The sequence below is a fragment of the Myxocyprinus asiaticus genome, chromosome 45 (assembly GCF_019703515.2).
Source record: "Myxocyprinus asiaticus isolate MX2 ecotype Aquarium Trade chromosome 45, UBuf_Myxa_2, whole genome shotgun sequence".
NCBI classification, from domain to species: domain Eukaryota; kingdom Metazoa; phylum Chordata; class Actinopteri; order Cypriniformes; family Catostomidae; genus Myxocyprinus; species Myxocyprinus asiaticus.
Genome location: NC_059388.1, coordinates 24607969 through 24630188, shown reverse-complemented (window position 1 = coordinate 24630188; position 22220 = coordinate 24607969). Strand labels below are relative to the sequence as shown.

Here is a 22220-nt window from a genome sequence, read left to right as displayed (position 1 = left end):
CCACAAGACGTAAACAATATGTGTGTTAACATGATTCAAGTTGGAAAAAATTGCTTACTATCCTTTTCTGAATAAAGTTATAGCCAATTTTACAACTTCGTTGCCATGACGATGTAATGTCAACAAACCCTAAAATGACTGTAAAAATAATGATTTAAACAACTTTACAGCTAAATAATACATGAGTTTTAACTGAATAAGTAATGTAAGTGCTTTTATGAAATTATAAGCTTCAAATTTCTGCTTTTAAACCCTCCAAAAATTGGCCCCATTCACTTCCATTGTAAGTGCCTCTCTGTAACCTCGATTTTGATCTTTCAGAAAAGGATGGACAAGTCCATGATTTTTTTGTTTGTTTTATATTTGGAAAATATTGAGCTTAACTTGTATTGAACCATGAATATTCCTTTATTTTATTATTACAAAATTGATCCAAAGCACATCATAAATGCACCACAAACCGTCCTAAACCATGCCTTATTACTTCCATTCTACAGATTGTATAGTTACTTTCAGAATATGTTAATTCTGTTTTTTAACACTCGTAATTAACCATGCTCGACGAACCGCCCCGACTGGTGCTGATGCTGAGCACCATCACTAAGAGAGTATCCCATTACATCATCTCTCCTCCACCTGATTGGCTGAAGATCATGGCGCATGCAAAACAGTACGTTTTTGCCAAACAATCAGGGGCTGGTGGATATCAAACGCGTCCTCTTCGACCCAAATATTGCGGAAAAAAATAAATTCCTTGAAGCTTTTTGTCGTGTGATCGCTTTATAGAATGGCGGAAAGCGAGGTGGACACGCCGAGCACCCCGATCGAATACGAGAGCAAATATTTTGAGTATCATGGAGTTCGACTCCCTCCTTTCTGCAGGGGCAAAATGGATGAGATCGCCAACTTTTCGTTAAGAAGTAGCGACATATGGATCGTCACGTATCCCAAATCAGGTATTGAAATGCACGTGCGAGCATGACACTTTTAAGGTGCATGTTTCCTCCATTGAGGATGCAACTGTCTTAGATGTTATGCAATAAGGGTGCCTCTGAGATCTTTAACATCACTTATGCATCCCCACAAAAATACTGCATAAATATTGTTGCTCAGTAAAACAGTAGTTATTAAGATCTAGACATATAAACGTTGGTTTGCCTTTATGCATGACTCATCAATGACGTAGATGACATTGGCAATATAATCTGTAGGCTATTGACTAAGAAACGTTTTCAAAACATTATGAAACACACGAGTTGTATTAAAAAATATATAGTTAAAGTCATGCATTTTAGAGATTGCATGGTCTTTCGTGGTTTTGAACAATAAGCGTGTTCATATTGTATGTTGACGTGCGAAACAGCGAGGTGAAATATTTGCCATGCTCACGTTGCGGGCCCACTGCAGAGGAGGCGCTGCGCGGTGCGCTGTGTGTGGACGGGTGGGTCTCCTGATAGGATATAGCGCACCATACCACACCAGGGCCGTAACCACCATAGACATGTCCCCCTCAATATTCATAATAGTGGTCTACTGATATGGGTTTTTCCATAGTTGATTGTTGCTATGTTGATGTACTCATAGTTAATTAGGAAAAAATGCAATGATTTTAAACAACCACTTTGGATGGTAAGTGGATGCGTCCAAAACAGTTTGTCCTGCATCAAAAAGCAAGCTGAAGACAGGAAAGTACTGGTGCATGAGAGAGCCATCTTATCTCCTGCTTGCACCTAGCCAGAAAAGACTAGAATAAATAAATAAAATTAAATAAATAAATATAAAACAGATTGGCCCTGTAAACAGCATCAGTACAGTCACAGACCATATGGAAACAGTTTGATACAGATAACATGACAAAAGTCTAAATCCATGCTAATTGTTATCGTTTTTCAAAGAATGCGGTTATGGAGTGTGTTTTCAGTGGAGGAAAATGCCATTCCAGTGTAGATGAGAGAAGTAAAACTTAGCAAAATCATTGTGTTTTCACATTAATTGATTACTGTGGATGTGACTTAATATTGACTTTATTGTCAGACAAGGTCTGAAATGTTCTTGCGTGACAGTATGTTAATTCACAATTATTACTACCTTGTACTGACGGTTAGATGGTAAAAGTACAATTTAATTGTGCAGCACATGATTCGGGTCAGAAACAATATTATTGGCCAACCTTAAGAGGTTCTTATGATAGTACAGTTCATATAGTTTTTCAAGAGGCTGACCTACAATCTTTGAACAAATTTTAGTTTTTGTAAACTAACAGACAAGCTCATGTACCATATGGAATTACAATACTGTAAAACACTCATGATCACAGACATAAAGAATAATAACAGAATCTGTTTTCTTGCTCCAAAGGACCTAAGACTTCGAAGGAAATAAATTCTCTGCCTTGTCTTTTAACAGATACTGTCCGTATGATCTTTCCACGATAGCATATTATCTATCATTACTCCTAGGTATTTATATATCCCTACCTGTCTGATAGTTTCATTATGTATAACAACAGGCAATGTATGAGCATTGGATGTTGACCCAAATACAATCTCTTCAGTTTTTTTTATATTAATAAAAAGGGCATTGTTGTCACACCACTCTACCTATTTAGTCACTCCCTGTTGGTGCAATCCAGGGCTCTCTGAGTCACTTAACACAGATATTAACACAGTATCATCAGAGTACTTTAAGATGTATTGACTAGACCTGTCTGTACGACAGTCATCTGTGTACAAGGTAAAAAGCATGGCAGAACTAACGCAGCCCTGGGGTGCTCCAACATTTGTTTTAACTGCCGATGACAAGATTTTGGTCACTTTAACAATTTGGACTCTATTTGTGAGAAAAGAAGTTTACCACCGAATCAAATTGGGATTTACACCCAACTGTACAAGTTTTGACTCTTAAGATGTCAGCTTGAATTGTGTTGAATGCAGAGGAAAAGTCTATAAAGAGGGTTCTTGCATAGGTGTTAAATTTGTCTAAATGTTTAGAAACAATATGCACCAGAGCAGCCACTGCATCTTCTGTACTGCAACCTTGCTTGTAAGCAAATTGACATTGATCAAGTTTGTCTTTGATTGTGCTCACCAGATATTTAAGCAATATTCTTTCTAAACATTTCATAATTACTAAAGTAAGGGCTATAGGTCTGTAATCCTTGCATTCTTTTGGACAAGGGATTGGACTTTAGGTTACTTGTAAAAATGTGGTCCACATGTCTTAGGCCATATGCACACTACTCCATTTTTGTTTGAAAACACATACATTTTGCTACATTTACTCCTCTCATCTACACTAGAACAGCATTTTCCTCCATCAAAAACAGAGTGTTCCGAAAATGCTATCCATAACCGCATACTTTGGAAAACACTGATGCAAGGAAACTAAAAACAGAGGTTTGAAACTTAAACGGATCATATGTTTTTGTTTGAAAAAAAGCACACATTTTGCTATGTTTACGCCTCTTTTCCACACTAAAACAGCGTTTTCCTCCACCAAAAACAGAGCGTTCCGAAAACGCTATCCATAACTGCATACTTTGTAAAATAATGATGTTAGGAAACTAAAAAAAAAGAGGTTTCAAACATAAATGGATCGTACCTTTTTGTTTGAAAACACACATTTTGCTACATTTACGCCTCTCATCCACATTAGAACAGCGTTTTCCTCCACCGAAAATGAAATGTTCCGAAAACGCTATCCATAACTGCATACCTTGGAAAACAATAACGTTTAGAAAGTGAATACTGAGTTCTCAAATGAAAATGGATTATTGTTGATGTGCCTTCTAGTGAAAATGCTTCTATTTAGCGTTCTTACTGAATAACATTTTTTAATCACAAATTATATTACCAGCATTCCAATTTCAGTGGACAATTTAGTATTTCATCTGTCCCCCTTTTGCTTTTAATGAGAACATGTACTCAGGCCAGCATGGACCCCACAAGTTTGTGCAAAACCTGATGATCCATGTTATCCAGCATGATTTGAGAATGTTCCAAAGAGCATCTGACCTTTTGTTCAAAGGAGTTTACATGGTTACAATGTCACAAATTTGCTTGCATTTAATTTAACAGCATTTAACAGGACTGACAGACAGCAGGAAAGTAAGAATTATTGTGTAAGGGTCTGAAATTGCTTGGCTTTGCGTAGACTGTTGTGTCACACCAGCATCTGTGTAATTGAGCAAGCCGAGGGAAGGTCCAGCTCTGCTGAGTGTTACACACTGAAATGTGTGTCTCCAGCAGGCCGTGATGGATGACAAGTCAGTAAAGTCACACGTTGTTCTGCTACTCGGTTCTGCAGAATAAACAGAAATAGCCATGTTAATAGTTTTGGTGTGGAGGGAATGGCAGAGTCGGTGATGCTCTTATGTTTTTAATTTAGATTTGAATGAGAATTACACAAACACAAAAGCCTTAATTTGTGCTTACTTTTTACAAAAAAATTCTCAGGCTTCTTATATATTTATTAGATGTTTTTCACATGAAATATTTTCATGACATTGAGAGCTTAAGTTTCATTACTGTTTTACATGTGGAATGAAGTACAGAGATCAGTTATTAGATGCAACAACAACAAAAATGTTCAAAGGAAGATATTAGTCAGTTAAAGGCTGGAAATACACATGGAGACAACATTCCTATTCACTTTTGATTACAATCAAGTTAACATTTTTTAATCTCTTAAAGCAATCTCCTCTTTGAACAAATCGACAATGTAAGTCAAGGAAGGTTTGATAACTTGTTAACAACTTGTGTTAGCAAAATGACAAATTTTTCAGTCAATTGGGGGGTGGGGTTACAACCATAAGGTCATGTGACACTGCTGTTGTATTTGTGTATGTTCATGTTTTCTTGGAACAGGAGCAATTCTTATACATACACACAAAAAAACTTTGTTGGAAATAAAACAAACTATTCTTTCCCTAATCATGGGTGTTCCAGAGTTAGGAATGGAGGAAAACTGATTTCATATTGAAAGATCCATGTCACTGTGGCACTGAAAGATACATCTTCCCTAAGTATGCCCCTAAAAACCTGTGACCACCTCTCTCCGAAGGACAGATTCCTAGAAATGGGTACTCTAAAGGGAGCATGCATTACTTGTATGAATGTACCCTTCGCAAACAGTCTTGTGGACCCTTTGTGAAAAGATGAATTTTCTTGCTTTTGTTTGGAATAACCCTTTGAGTGGCATCCCCTTCCCGCAGTGCCCTTCAAGGGTGCAAAAATGCTGGGGGGTGGGGGTTATTTATACTATGATCAATGGAAACATGGGTGTAGCGCGGAGGAGGGCGGGGCCGGGCGGAATGACGGATGCCCGGACCCCAATCAGCCTGATGAGGCAAGCGAGGGATAAAGGCGACCAAAGACGGCAGCTCGAGAGAGAGAGAGAGAGAGAGAGAGAGAATTATGGGCAGCTGCCCTGTATGTGTTTGTGTGTCTTTTTATTAAATTAAATATTATTTACATTGTTAAGCCGGTTCTCGCCTCCTTGTTTCCCTTGTACCCCCTCTACATTGGTGCCGAAACCCTGGAGGGAGGAGGGATGTCAGTCGTAGAGTCCTCGACACTGCTGTCCACCCAGGGGAGTGCAGCTGCCATCCGCCAGGGGACGGAGTAGCCCGACCGCCCGGATGCGGGGAACAGCCGCCATCTGCGAGGCGAGGAGGGACGGGACTCCCCGACTGCCTGGAGCGATGGAGTCGCTGCCAGGGGCGGAGGAGTGTCCCCACGTGCCACCAGAAAAGCGGAGGGGCGTTCTGTCCGCTGGGGGTCAGAGGTTTGACTCCGGTCCGCCCGGGGAGGAGCGGCTGTCGTCCGCCTGAGAGGGTAGATGAGTGATCGGGGACCACGCGACGGCGCATCAGAGAACCGGTGAGTGAGCTTTTTCTCTCTCTCCTCTCTCTGTCGCGCTGTTGCTCCGTGTTGGCCTTTCCCTCGCCTTTGTTTCTGCTTTGTTTTCCCCTCCTGTCTCCTCCCAGGTTGAGGAAGGCGGGGATGACCTGCCGGCAGGCGAGGCATAAGGCACGCCCCCCACCCCGGGGGGGGGGGGTGTACGTCATGCTGGGGGCTCCCCGGCCTGAGGCAACGCAGAGAGGAGTGTAGCAGGGAGGAGTGTAGCGCGGAGGAGGGCGGTGCTGGGTGGAATGACAGACGCCCGGACACCAATCAGCCTGATGAGGCGAGCGAGGGATAATGGAGCCCGAAGACGGCAGCTTGAGAGAGAAAGAATTATGGGCAGCTGCCCTGTATGTGTTTGTGTGTCTTATTTAATTAAATATTATTTACATTGCTAACCGGTTCTCGCCTCCTCCTTTCCCTTATACCCCCTCTACAATGGGTAAATGCTTCACGCTGCAACCCCCCCAGTGTTCAAGCCAAATCTACGTCCTTGAGCTCACACAAGGCAAAGTTTACATTTACTGGAATGAATCATTCTGTGAATGCATCAAGCAAATCAAGTTTTTTTTTTCTAGCAATATTAAATATAACTGTATGGGGTATCTGTGAGGGAGTGTCTTGCCTGTTTTTGTTGTTTATATTGTTCCTGAGAATGTAAGCAAACAACAAAACTGCTGAATGGAAGTAAAAGGGAACTTTTATTAAAATTTCAAGGTCGCATTTGTATGATGTATTTGTTTTGTTGTTACTTAAGGACTGAAAACGGTCCATATAGTCAAAGAGTTTTGGAAATATCGTGTCCTCTCCTAAACCAAAGCCTAAATGCTACAGGGAAGTAGATCTCCAGCATTTGTTCTCTAAAACATTTAATCAGAAAGGGGCAAAAGTCAGAAGTGAAAGAGGACATTGATAAGCCTCCAAATGCACACACACGCAAAAAGTAAGGAAACGTCTATGTATATTTTATGGGCTAAGATGTTTTATTATTGTGATCAGACTCCAAACCTCTCCAATACATTTTTCATGCTTTTCAGAGGATCTGAAAAACCAATTTTTTTGGTGATTAACAACTCTACTGTTACTTGTCTAATGCAAGTCATGTGTTTAAACCAACTCTATCCATTCCATAATTGCTCTTACAATGAATTAGTCAAGGCCCATTTTTCTTGAAATGTTCTCTTAGAATGTGACATTTTCTTGTATGTCACTTATCAAGAATTAACTGTGAATTCCAAAAAAATGTCCTTATAATGTTTTTGGTTGCATATCACCATAAATTCCTACTCATAAGGTTGACATTGACATCTAGCCTTTACGTAAGCCAGGGAACACTGAAGACTAGGCTTGGAATTGATGCCTTTTTGATGCATCGATAATCAGAATAATTTCCCAATGATTATTGATATATGTCGGGACTTCTTTCAGAAATAAATAGGGCTACACGTTGCACAATAGTCTGTCTTTTCAAAAATATTTCTAGACACAACTTTGGTAAAGTGTGAGCGGCAGGTTAAATTAAAGGGGGTCGCACACTGGCGGATGACATGGTGTATTCTAAAATTAAAAACAATTATTTTCTATGAAAATACATACACAGTGCAGACACACAGATGTGTCTGTTGAGGTTGCTCAAAAATCTGCAGTGCCATGGAGCGTTACTCGCATAGTTTTCCATTAAATTCAACCCAAATCATTATCAAAGGACAAAGATTATTCTAGCCATCAGTGGATGATATACTGTGCATATGCCTCTTTAATATAGCCTACACAATTTATTTTCAGTTCAAGTATGTCTTTTTGTGATTTGACAGCTTGAATGAAATCTCTTCAAAGATACATACAGAGAAATTGCATAATAATATCTAATTGTTCAGTTTGCACAGTTAAACCGGCTTCGTACACTAACCTGAAAACTCATTAATGTCACTTTTATTCTTGAAGAAGTACAAAAACCTTTGTAACTTTTTACTGAATGCTTCCAGTGCAAGGAGCTCTAAAATACCCATCCTATTTCCTATGTGATACCTGTGCCTTGCGACCTGCTTCAGTAAATGTTATATATCCCCTTGTGGTCTCCCAACGCTATTATGCCAGACATTCAACAGAAGCCCAAGTGAATTGGAAAGTACACAAATTAGGCTTCTAATTTAAATGTCGGCTAATGTTAATATATCAATGCCTCAAAAATATATTGATAAAATATATAAATTGATGTGCCAATCAATAATCAATATATTGATATTTTGTGACATGCCTGAAGGCCAACATTAAGAAGGTGAAAAAACCTGGACTTTATAAAAATGCATCTCCAAAACTGATAACTGTGCAGGTGAAAGCTCATTAGAAAGGCTGGCAAAAGGCTGCCAATTATTCACATTCACAAGTCACTTTGGATAAAAAAATAAAAATAAAAAAAACATCTGTAAATGTATCTGAAAAATATAGCCAAACTCAACTAATGACTGGCTTAAATAAAAGAAGGCCTTGAAATGGGTTTGTGAACAGGTCAGGCTATATTCCAACAAATGCACTTACACTATATTTCATAAGTGCAGCTGGCAAAGTTTTACCATTAATAATACATCCAATATGACTGTACTTTCTTCCTCTCCTGCACATAGGTACAAGTTTGTTACAGGAGGTAGTATATCTGGTGAGCCAGGGAGCTGACCCAGATGAGATTGGGCTCATGAATATTGATGAGCAACTTCCTGTGTTGGAATACCCACAGCCTGGATTGGAGATTATCCAGGTACACGTTCTCTCGTTTTGACACATTATACAAAACATAGCAATCAATGAAGCAATGACTTTGGCAATTAATGAGCATTAGAATAAGAAATAGTAAATAATTAAAAATATTTTTAACTGAAAAATTGCAGTTTTGTTTTTTGTTTCTGTAGGAACTGACATCGCCTCGACTGATCAAAAGCCATCTGCCCTTCCGTTTCCTTCCCACAGCAATGCACAATGGAGAAGGCAAGGTTAGCAGAAATTACAGACAATATTTGCATCAAAAACTCACCATTACGCCAATCTAAACCCATATGACTGAGTATGTCATTCCCTAACATTCAGGGGGACTCGCTTATTTAGGCCTTTAATGAGCAATTTACTTCACTTATTTTGTTTCCCTTTGGTGTGAATAGGCTTTACACAAATATATCCATGTAATTTCTGTAGGTGATCTACATGGCCAGGAATCCTAAAGATCTGGTGGTGTCCTACTATCAGTTTCATCGCTCTTTAAGAACAATGAGCTACAGGGGAACATTTCAGGAGTTCTGCAGACGATTCATGAATGACAAGTGTGAGTGAGACAAACACAGTCACATGAGCTTCATAAGACACAGGAGTCAACATAAAAAAAAAAAAGTAAAAAAAAGTAAAAAAATGTAAAGTGTGTGAGAGAATAGACAAACTGGGAGTGAATTTATATTTTTCTCTCTCTCTGAAGTGGGATATGGCTCCTGGTTTGAACATGTTCAGGAGTTCTGGGAGCATCGCATGGACTCCAATGTTCTCTTTCTGAAATACGAGGACATGTACAAGGTACAGTGGAGATTACTGTGACACACACACACACAAACACACACACACACACACACACACACACACACACACACACACACGTGGGTGCAACTATCCTTATGAGGACTCTCCAAAGACATAATGATTTTTATACTGTATGAACTATAGATTCTAAATCTATAGTTTGTACAATCTATGTAGTTTTGTTTGTTAGTTCTTTGTTAGTTTTAGTTTTTAAAGATTTTATAGTTTAATTTTAGTTTTTCATAACATTTCATTTTTATTTTAGTTTTAGTTTTTATAGTTCCAATTTTATTTCTGATTATTTCAATTTTATCAGTAAAGAAATTCATGAAGTCATTACTATTGTGCTGCAACAGAATATCTGGTTCAGTCGATGCTTAGTTCCTAACCAATTTAGCCACAGTACTGAATAAAACACCTAAGATTGTTGTGGTTATTTTCTATTAGTTTGCTAAAATATGCTGACCTGGCAGCTTTTAGTGCCTGGCTGTCCTTCCATGCACCACAAAATACCTCTAATTTTGTATTCTTCCACTTGTGCTCCATTTTTCGAGCTGCTCTCTTGAGAGCATGAGTGTGATCATTGTACCATGGTGCAAGGCTTTTTTCCTGAATTTTCTTTAATCGAAGGGGGGCGACACTATCAAGAGTGCTAGAGAAGACTGTATTTATATTTTCTGTTATTATATCAAGTTCTTCTAGACTTTTTTGGCTTATGGAGTATGTGAGACAATTCTGGAAGATTATTAGTGAGGCTATCTTTAGTGGTCCTACCTGAACGATAGCATGGTGTAGATTGAGTGACATTAGCTGATCACAGCAAACAAGGGACAAGGTAATGATCTGAGATGTCATCGCTCTGTGGTAGAATTTTTATATCAACATCAACTCCATATGACAGAATTAAATCGCCCATATTATGCTAATTTTCAGGTTCATAATTTTATTTTGGGGGTCTACTAGAATAGGTTTACATGCTTTAATGTTCAAAAAACACATAGTTTTTCTCATCCTGTACAATGCTACAGCAGCTCTTTTCACCCTCTGTCTGAAACGCTCTGTTTTAGCTCCTGTCTCTTTAAAGCCCCCCTTTCCAAAAAGCCCAGTATGCTCTGATTGGTCAGCTGGCCCAGTCTGTTGTGATTGGTCAACTGCATAGACTGCATGTCGGAAATGTAACACCCCTTACCATAACCGAAGTAGCCCTTAGGCAGGCATTATGCAAATGTGTTACATAGTGACATAGCTAAGTCACTTAAGTAATGGCTGGACTGCAAACCAGACATTTCAGGCAGTTCAGGAGCAGTGTTTTCTGTGGGAGAGAGTAACTCTTTTTGGCGTGGACTTTGTGCTTTGTAACTATGCAGACCTTTTACATGCACGTACAGCTATATTACACACAAAAGGAAAGGTAAAATCCCAAAAAGCATAATAGGGCCTCTTTAAATCTAGTATATGATTATGGCGATGAGTTGGTCCTGTCACATTTTGTCTGACTTCAAGAGAGTTCAGAATATCGATAAATGCTAATTCTAATGTGTCATTTTCATTATCTTTGTGAATGTTGAAGTCACCAACCATTAAATCTCTATCTACATTAACTACTAGATCTGATAGAAAATTAGCAAATTCAGGATGGCCCGGATGATCTATATACTGTAGCAAGGGCCAAAGACAACAGAGATTTTTTATTTATATCTGACGGTGTCACATTAAGCAATATTAGTTCATAAGACTTAAATTTATATCCTGTCCTCTGAGGAACATCAAAAACTTCACTGTAAATTGTAGCAACACCTCCTCCTCGACCCTTCAGGTGAGGCTCATGTTTATAACAATAACCTGAGGGAGTAGATTCATTTAAACTAATATATTAATCCGGTTTAAGCCAGGTTTCAGTCAAGCAGAGTGCATCCAAACTATGATCCTGTGGCGAGGAGGGTGTGGTTGGGCTGTGTGGGTGCACGACCAGCGCTGAGTCACCTAATCAGCGGGAGAGAGAGATAAAGGGGAGCCGGAGATGCCAGTTCGAGAGAGAGAGAGAGAGAGAGAGAGAGAGAGAGAGAGAGAGAGAGAGAGAGACACGCGGCTGCTGTGTGTGTGTGTGTGTGCGTCCATGTGTTTTATGTTGTTTTAAGTTCATTTATTTCATTAAAGTTCTGTTGAATGTTCTGCCGGTTCCTGCCTCCTCCTTGCCCACCCTGAACCTGTTACACTGGTGCCGAAACCCGGGAAGGAGGAGGGATGCGCTGCCGTGGAGTCCTCGCCGCTGCTGTCTGCCAGGGGAGGAGCCGCGGCCGTCCGCCAGGGGACGGAGGAATCGCTGCCGGTTGCCTGGAGTCGGAGGAACCGCTGCCATCCGCCAGGAAGGGGAGGAGCTGTTCCGTCCGCCAGGGGTTGGAGGACTCGCTGCCGTCCACCCGAGGAGGAGCAACTGTCATCTGCCAGAGGGCGGAGGAGTGGCTGAGGACCAGGCGACGGCATGTCCAGGAACGGCGAGCAAGTTTTTCTCTCTCTCTCCTCTCTCTCTGTGTGCCTCCCGCTCGCCCTTTCCCTCTCCCTCCCCAGGTTCCCAGGAGGCGGGGTGGACCATCGGCTGGCAGAATGGCCGGAAGGGCAGCATCTCACCTCCAGAGAAGTTGGGGAGTAGGCCAGTCCGTATGGCGCCCCGGCCTGAATTGGGCAGGGGAAGAGTGTGGCGAGGAGGAGGAGGAGGGCATGGCTGGGCCATGAGGGTGCATGGCCGGCGCTGTGTCACCTAATCAGCAGGAGAGATAGATAAAGGGTAGCCGGAGACTCCAGTTCGAGAGAGTGAGAGACACACGCGGCTGCTGTGTGTGTTTTACGTTGTTTTAAGTTCATTTATGTCTTTAAAGTTCTGTTGACTGTTCTGCCAGTTCCCGCCTCCTCCTTGCCCATCCTGAACCCGTTACAGATCTGTAATAATTTTTGTTAGAAGGAGATCTAATGTTTAGTAGCCCTACCTTTATATGTTTATCTTCAAATTATTTTATTTTTTTCAAGTTTGACCTTAATCACATTTTTTCTAAATGATTTAGTGAGGGGTTTGTGTTTGGTAGTTCGGGGAACAGACACAGTCTCTATATGATATCGTCTCTATGTGTTGTAGTTTATGTGACCTGTGTGACGTCTCAAGGCAGACGTTTGGAAACTAAACGAAAGCAGACGTTCAGAAACTCAAAAATGAAAACGAAATATTTTTTACGATTATTTTTATTTTATTTTATTTTTATTTATTTTAGATTAGTTTAAGTTTTTCCAGTTATGTTGATTTTTATTTTTATTTCAGTTTACGAAAATGTTTTTTTTACATTTAGTTTTAGTTTACGATAATAACCTTGAAACACATACACACACACACACACACACACACACAAACACAAACACACTCATTCCATCCACTTACCCTGCCTGTTCTGAACAGCATGTAGTACTTGTACAATTACAGCATTGAGTACCCAGATGACCTTCTACATTTGCCAAAACGAGCAGTACACAGCCGAGCAAAATTTGTGGAACACTGTATCCCACAATGCGATGCGCCTGACTTGACCATCCTTTTGCAGTTTTACAAATGAACTGAAGAAATATTAGCTATGATTTTTAACATTTTATTGACTCATTATAATCTGACTACCAAGGCATTTGTACACAAAATTGGATTAAAATGAATGAAATTAACATGTAAATTGATGAAGTCATGTGACAGCAATGTAGCATATTGTCTAAAGAAATTATCATTGCATACTACATTCTTTTTCACATACTACTTTAACCCTTGTGTTCGTTTGTGCTAACATTTTTTGTGTTGGTCAAAAATGACCAGCCCACTAAGACTGTTAATAAATCTCTCATACTGCATATTTTATCACAAGATATTGCATTAGGCCTTTTTGTCAATTTCTTTTTTAGTAATTATGACAGGTTTTGTACTTCTTTATTGAACATATTTAAAATAAATAAATAAATATGTAAGAAATTAATAACCACTTGCTTGATCTAAACAAAATAGGTGTCATTTTAATGCTTAGGATCTGGACTTTACATTGCATAAAGCTGATCCTACCAATTCTTAAATAATGCTTTTTTTTTTCTCCCCTTTTCTACCCAATTTGGAATGCCCAATTCCCAATGCGCTCTAAGTCCTCATGGTGGCATAGTGACTTGCCTCAATCTGGGTGGTGGAGGATGAATCTCAGTTGCCCCTGCATCTGAGACCATCAATCCGTGCATCTTAACACGTGGCTTGTTGAGCGCGTTACTGCGAAGACATAGCGCGTGTGGAGGCCCACGCTATTCTCCGCGGCATCCACGCACAACTCACCATGCCCCACTCCGAGAGCGAGAACCACACATTATAGCGACCACGAGGAGGTCACCCCATGTGACTCTACCCTTCCTAGCAACCGGGCCAATTTGGTTGCTTAGGAGACCTGGTTGGAGTCACTCAGCACGCCCTGGATTCGAACTCGTGACTCCAGGGGTGGTTTAAATAATGCTTTTTAATTAGCTGACAAATTAGAACAGTTTTGTTCCCATAAATTGCTAATTTGTTATCACAGCAATTATATTTAGAGATGGTAAAAACAGCCATGTATTATATATCGTTGGAAAGGTCAAGCAAATTTGTTTCACTCACAGGCCAAACTTTATTAAGTATTAGTGTATGATATTCCCAATGACACGCATAAATATAATAATCAGGAGTGTCTTTTTGTCACGTTTTACATAAACAATGACATATCGTAACTGACAGCAGACTATCTTGATTAAAACAAGCCCAAACACAACATAATGTAATAAGTAGATCTTGAAATATTCCTCAAAGTGTGTACATGGAAAAACGATGCTCAAAAGGGTGCTCAACACACGTTGTGTGTATGTGTGTATGTGTGTGTGTGTGTGTGTGTGTGTGTGTGGGTTGTTTATGAGGACATTTTTTTTTTAGGTTACAAACTGGTAATTACGAGGGTATTATGCTATAAATGTGGTTTATGAGGACATTTCTAGTGTCCCCATAATTCTAATGGCTTAAAAAACATCCTAAACTATGTTTTTCTGAAAATGTAAAAATGCAGAAAGTTTTTTGTGAGTGTTAGGTTTAGGGGTAGGGTTAGTGGATAGAATCTATAGTTCGTACAGTATAAAAATCATTATGTCTATGGAGAGTCCTCATAAGGATAGCCACACCAACATGTGTGTGTGTGTGTGCGCGCACACGTATGAGGAATTTGTGTGTGCAAACACACATCCATATATGTGCTCATCTAAAGGATTGAGATGCTCCTGAACACTTAATATATTTTGTAGTCTAATCCATTCATTTCCAATTGCTGGTCACTTTAGACCGGGAAAACCACAGGTGTAACAAAGTGAAATAAAACCAATAAAACATTCTAATCCACTGTGCTAATGAACAACTGAATTAATGTCATAAGGATAATACAGGTAGGAGGGTTTTAATGTATATGTATGAGAGGGGTGTCACTGGTAGTCAGTCTGCTTAGACAAATATTTTGTCTCTGTATCTTTATGGGGTAATGAGATAAAGAGAGCTCAGAGTCCAGAGTAAAAGCACAAACATTACAGTACATGTGACAGTAGGGTACCCTATGAGGCAACAGACTCTAATGTATAGAAGCAGAACACATAGATACAGTAGGACAACTTGTTCCTGTTTTTATCAGATTTAGCAGTCTTAATGTGGTCTAAGAGATCACAGAGCTTATATGCAGAATATAATGGATGCAATATACACCACAATATAGTAATAATTAACATAGAAAATATATAAAAATAGTGAAAACTTTTGTTGTTCTGTCATTTTTAATTTTATTATGTGATAATTTTACAAATGTTAATTCATTAAAGGTGCTGTATGCAATTTTGCCGTTCTAGAATTTCCACAAACTGAGCCGTTGAATTAGCCACGCCCCCTCTTTCCAAAACAGAAAAGATGTACATGTTTAATAAGTGGTTTGGTTTGCATTAATATACAATGTAGCCTCGTCTACTATTAGCGAATTTGATTTTTTTAAATAAAATTATGTGTACTGGACATCTGGTAGATAAATGACATCTGTACCTAGAGTTTCCTGAAATTATTTGAAAATTGAGGTTATGTAAGCTATTTCCATATCTGTGTAAGACCAAGGAGTGAGTCATAATTACATAACTGTAAGATTGCCATTCTCTCTCTCTTTCTCTCTGTCCTTCTGTCCACCTGCGTCCTGTATTTTCTCTCTGGAGGATCTGGGGACCCTGGTGGAGCAGCTGGCGCGGTTTCTGGGTGTCTCCTGTGATAAAGTGCAGCTGGAGAGTATGGTGGAGAGCTGCAACCAGCTCATAGAGCAGTGCTGTAACTCTGAGGCCCTGTCCATCTGCCGGGGTGAGAGAGACAGCTGAGCGAATAAATAATTAAAATAAATAAATACAAATAAATAAAGAAGACAAATAGACAGAAAGACAAATAGACAGACACTGTGGACACCATTAAGGGCTCTTGCTGTAGTCTGCCTCCTGAACTCACATGACCTTAAGTCCACTAACCCTGTACCTTATTAAGTCTAAAACAGAGTGTGCCAAATCAAATATTCTTTTCAATAAAACTGATGTCCAGAGATTTGTTCTTGTGCAAGAGCAATCCTAAGTCTTTCTCAAGGAATCTCATATGCATTGGCAAATGAATAATAAAAAAAGTTTTGAAATAGGCCAAAGGTGAACTTATTTAAATATAAGGGAACATATTTCACAAATGTAGAAAAAAAAAGAAAAAAAGAATGTGGCCCATTTTCTTCATGTAATTGCCATTAGACACAATCTATGTGGATTAATTACATAAGTTTAGGAATGTTGGAGTGTCAGTTTCCACAGTGCCATCATGTGGTGAAAATGTGTGATGCGTCACTTTTTACTATATATATATATATATATATATATATGTAAAGAATATTTCTGTTGCTATCTGTTGTGCTTGTTTTATTTTCCTTATTCAGTTCACTTTGTTATGTGTCATATATATATATATATATATATATATATATATATATATATATTTATTTTTTTTTTTAGTTTTATTTTTTTTTACATAAAATACAATTTGTGAATTATTTTAGACACATTTAGTGTGTCCAGTTATTGCATCTTGTTATAATTTGCAGTTTTGGTCTCTTGTTGTTTTCTTGTGTCTCGTTCATGTATCTTTTAGCATGGATTTTTGCATGGATTCTTGGCTTGACATGATGGTGAAAAGTCACTGCATACAGTAGGGTCTTAGATAAACAGTGAACATGGAGAGAAAAAGAGAGAGGGGAAGAGTAAAAGAGAGGGGCAGAAGGTGAGTCTAAGTGACAATAAGTCATAGTTTTTAATTTTTTTACACTTGAAATGGTAAAGGTGGCTTTCAACCCTGGGTTAGTAATCCTGACTGCAGGCTTCAAGATTTCACACTGTACATTTGTGTACTGTATATCATTGGCACCGCAAGTTCAGGTTAGCACTAGTTAGCACTGGAATATAGTCTGTGATCACCTGTTTACTAGATGGGAGTTTATTCAATCTCCCTCAACTAAAATCAAGAGCTCTTTTTCTGTTATTTATTCTGTTGTCATTGTCTGCTTCAGGTCGTGTTGGACTGTGGAAGGACATTTTCACTGTGTCCATGAATGACAAGTTTGATGCTGTGTACCGACAGAAGATGGCAAAGTCTGACCTGACCTTTGACTTTAATCTGTGAGGGGGTGACTCAGTCTGTGGACTATCTGTCAACTGTTTCACGAACAAACCAACCAATCAGTTCACCTGCTGGCCTGCTGTGCTTAATGATGGATATTCCCCATCACTGAGCTTTTATCTTTACATCCCTAGCATTTTTTGCTCATCACTGCTTTTATGAGTTACCGGTACTCAAAAGTTACTTCTTAGAACTGATACAAGGTCAGTACTGAGGCTTCGTTCAGACAGGCACTGTAAACCCTAATGCTCAAAATAATTAATTGTTTTGATTAGGGAAAAATTAAATCAGACTAATTAGTTCAAATAAATGAACCTTGATGAGTATATAGAACATTCTCTTTCTTCTGATTTCACGAATTTGACACCTTTTAAGTAACCTGAATTGTTTATTGTTTTGAGTTTAACGACCTTGTCTCTTTAAACTTACAGGAACTTAAATTTAACTGAAACTGGTCACTTTCCTAGCATGCTTTGCATGGCACTCGACAGGGAGAGTAAATGTTAAAATCAAGTGTTATACAATGTCTTTGTGCAAGATGAATGTAAAGGGGGAGATTTGTTAGTGTTTAATGTTTGTGTTATTTAGAAGAGTATCTGTTGTTTGAGTTACCATTATGGTGAATAGTGGAGCTTGAGTTTAGGTTGAGGACAGGTACAGCGTATGAATGTTTTATGTTAACTTTACTCATTTAGCAATTGCTATGCAAATCAAAGCATAGTGTTTCCAATTAGCATGCATTTAGCATGCTAACATTCACCGTACTAGTTTGTACTAGTAAGGTTTCGTGTATGTGAATTACATAAGTTGAGTTTACTTGTTAATTTTAAGTGCAGCCAAAGAGTTAAAGTTAAGTGCCATCAAAATTTAAGAGTTAGCTTACTCAATATTTCAAGTTAAGAGCAACTCACATGCATGTGCATACAAAATTACAATCTGAATGTTCTATTAACTTAAAAACTTTGATGTAACTGATTGCCTAAATTTTTTTGAGTTCTGCTATCTTATTAGGGTATCCGACTCAAATCACATCCATTTGTGGTTTTAAATTATATATATATATATTTATTTATTTTTTTTTTTTTTGGAATGCGTCTCAGTTTGAACGGTCAGATTGGATTTCAAAAAGTTTTTCCGTCATATAGGATGCAACGCGTATCTGCACAATATTGCCAGAAATGGTCTGAATACGCAATTTTTTTTCACAGTCAGTCCTAAAATTCAGATTTGAAAACCAAATTGGATTTTGTACAGTGTGAACAAAGCCTAAAAGGTATTTCCAGAGCTTTCTCTTGTGTGTATTTGTATAAACAGCAATGCTTTAGACAGAAGTAAGAGCACGGTGCTTGTTGCGTTTGTACATTGTACAGAGCTATTCATATCCCAAAGGCGCTTATGAAATATGTATTTATTAAAAACAATAAAGAAATGATTTAGACTATATTCTATATGCTAAACGCTAAACCCATCTGAAAAACTCTCAGAAAAAAAAGATTGTTTTCATTTTTCAGGAGGATTCTGTAAAATCATTGGCTACTAGCTGCACCAAATATGCAGTCATCCAATCACATCTCAGGAGGTGGAAACCCGACTCTCATAATGAATGCTGATTGGATACTGGCCAACATATCTCGATGTATGTGTATAATCTCATTTCGTCTCTAGTGGCTTTTAGACAGCTTTGACTTCAATTCCATTACAGCCATTCATAGAAACTGCAGTGAATGGTATTACATATTTGTCTTATGTTTACACACTTGTGCATGTTTTTCATCTGTGAGCTTATAGCTGTGAGAGTGTGTGTATGAATAAGCCTATCACATCTACACATTGCACAATTGCAATATCTTATTACTCCATAATCATTCACATTAGTGTGTGCTCTGTTAATATAAGCAGCATAATGCCTCTAAGTGCAATCTCCCTCCGGCCCAGTCTGTGAATCTGCCTAAATGAAAAGAAGGAGAGTGAGAGGGGCATGCAACATTTAACACTTAGTTACATGCATATCATAATATAATGTCTCAGAAGTGTTGTTACGATCAGGTATGCTCTCATAATTACATCATTATGTCTAATTTAGAAGCATAAAAGATGCATTAGGTCAAGTCAAAGTGAAAACAAGATGTTTTCTTAAAATACCAGCACTCTTAACAGTCAGTTATAACTTCACAAATGTTCACATATTAATTAGGAAGCTCCTTTGGTTCACATCATCATCAATTTCCATGCATGTTCTCTTTCATTGTGGACAGTGTCATGCCCCCCTTTCCAACAAATGCTTCTTGCCTCTGGACGTATTTGTCTAGTACCCCTGAATGTCTGCTGTGTTGGACTCAACAGCAAAACACATGTATACTACTATGACACATACTTGTATTAGTACTGCTCATGTCTGTGGCTACACAGTCAACAACAGACTTAGTCCTGCTGTGCTGTCTTAAATAACACTAAATGGTGGCTCAACATTGTTTTCTTTTCATTCTTGCAAGCTGGTTTATTAATAAAGTGACATCTTCAGGCCTTGAGGTTCAGTTTTCATACAGTGTCTGTTTTGCAATGTAGCTACTGGATGATGATGATAATGATGTATATTAATTGATTCTTTCTTCTTCAAATTTTTTGCCTTAGAGCATTACAAGTAAATACATATTAAAAAGGCTGTTAATACAAAGAGTGGCTTAATTATGAGCTTCTGGATTAACAACAGTTGGAAACTGAAGCATGCTGACTACAAAGGGTTTCTGAATGATCACAGATGGCACAAAAGGACATTTAAGTTCCTATGGCAACAAATCAGTGCCTGTGACACATGTGTGTGATTTAATGCACCAGTCAAATATTTAAAAAGAGATTAGTGCTGAAAATGACAGCAAGTGTAGACAAAGATCCCATTAGTATATGGAAATTGTGAAACACAAAGTAACGTTGTGTTTTTTAATTTTATTAAATGGTCATAAGAACAGCTTAGTAATATAGAAAAACCAAATAAATCTGCAAGTATCATGTTTAAAGGAATACATGCCAGCATACACTGTAAGCAATGTTTTATCAGGTATAACAGGTGCTTCTTGTAATAAAATTTAAATCAGCTGCTTTGGTTCCATTTGTTTACATTAGTTAACAGCATTTGTTAATATGAACAACACTTTTACAGCATTTATTCATCTTGGTTAATGTTAATTTCAACATAACATTTTGTAAATCAAAAGTTGCATATGTCAACTTTAGTTAATGCATTATGAACTAATTAACTTTTTTATGAAGTATTTTTATGAACTAACATTAACAAAGATTTATAAATGCTGTAAAAATATCTATATTGTTCATATACATATGAACAATACATTCCTAATGCATTAACTAATGTTAATGAATGGAACTTTAATTTAAACAAATTTACATAACAACAATAGCAATTATGCATGTCTATCACCAAAAATCACAACAGTGAGGCAGTTTTAAAGAAATCAAAAAGGTTTATCTAAAGCAGTTTGCTTTCTGAGTTTCTAAACATAATTAAACATTCTCTCCTATCACTGTATTAATCTGTCTAAAACTTTATTTAAATCATATGTTGAATATAATATCATTAATGAAGCCCTGTGATTCTGTCTGTTATCAGCCGCTCATATATCACTGCAAAAATAATATCAGTGGTGTTTGAACAAAAACATTGTCTTTCATATGTCAGATGCGTACACATAATAAACAATGGCCAGTCTGCATTTTAAAGAGTATTAATACTCACAATAATCACATGGCATATATGAGCAAAAGAGGACCGTGCTTATCCACTAATATTGTTTATTGGTCACGCACTGTCAAACCACTAGAGGGCAGTGCAGTTTAAGGGCAGATATATTTAAAAAGATTATTTGCACAAATCGTTTTAGGGCCAGCTTCCAGTTTATTATCCTGTGGATACATGTGGAAGCTTGTATTTTAGCAGTGTTGGCTAATGGTATTAGAAAAGATCAAATTCAGGGAGGAATCAGGTGACAAAGACACATACTTTATACACTATTCATTAATTAAACTCATTGATTAAATATCCCATAAAAGAAAAATCTGACTTTTGTGGCTTTTAGTCCATGGCTAATAGCTTTAATTCCATCTATATGCTAGTGTGCTCCTAATGGCTGACAAAACGAACTTTTAGCAGATATACATAGTACAGTCTCTCTTCCGGAAAAAACGGCCCAAAAATATGAATGACTCATCTTGCACTCAGGGGCACGTATACTATTTTGTCCAATAAAATGCTCTCTAAAATGAGAATGTCCCTCCCGCTAGTACCACCACAGCAATAGCTAATCATGTTTCACGGCTGTGACAAACTAAGAGCTGCTGTTTTAAAGAATGTGGCGAGCCCTTCGATATGTCCCACCCAAATTTTCAATAAGAAATACATCAAAACAGGAAAGAAAACTGTTCTCATCAGGTCGTTCCATGGAGTCGTTAAGACATGCCAAAGTGGTTCATAGTCTTGCCAAATGTAACTTAAAAATTGTTCTTCCATGAACAAACCTTTCACTTCCCAAAAAAATATCATGCAGAATCATAGGATGTCTCTGAAAGGGATACACTTTCTAGCTTGTCCTCTTAACTCGTTTCGACACTGCAGTGTGACAGCTTTGTAATTTCACTCCAGTTTACCCATGGAGCCATACATGCATTGCAGACTGACTGAAATAATGCGGGATGCAAAACAGTCATTCCAAGATTTTTTCCAGATGGAATCTGCTTGTGTCAATATAACTTTCAGTATGTCTTTCTGCATCTGTCTGTAACTTTGAAAAGCACATTGGTTGCATAGAGAACACAATGACTACACAGACTCTCACAGCCATTGACAGCTCTGGGGCTTTAGGGGGTTAAATTCCTGAAAATATTTTTTATAACCCTGAAACCTTGTTCAATGTTTTTAAAGGAGAAATAATATTAATAATAATAAAAATATAATAAACTGAGAAGTTATATGATGTAGCTGCAACTGTAAGGGA

The 22220-nt window shown here is 38.1% G+C and overlaps 1 protein-coding gene across 1 annotated transcript; it reads left to right on the top strand.

Annotated features, from left to right (window-relative positions):
* Positions 1-628: 628 nt before the first annotated feature.
* Positions 629-19742, top strand: sult4a1 (sulfotransferase family 4A, member 1). The gene is made up of 7 exons (XM_051688572.1): positions 629-956; positions 8528-8658; positions 8810-8890; positions 9090-9216; positions 9364-9458; positions 15732-15870; positions 17105-19742. Exons 1-7 carry the CDS (start codon positions 788-790, stop codon positions 17215-17217), a joined length of 855 nt encoding a protein of 284 aa, XP_051544532.1. The 5' UTR covers positions 629-787; the 3' UTR covers positions 17218-19742.
* Positions 19743-22220: the final 2478 nt, after the last annotated feature.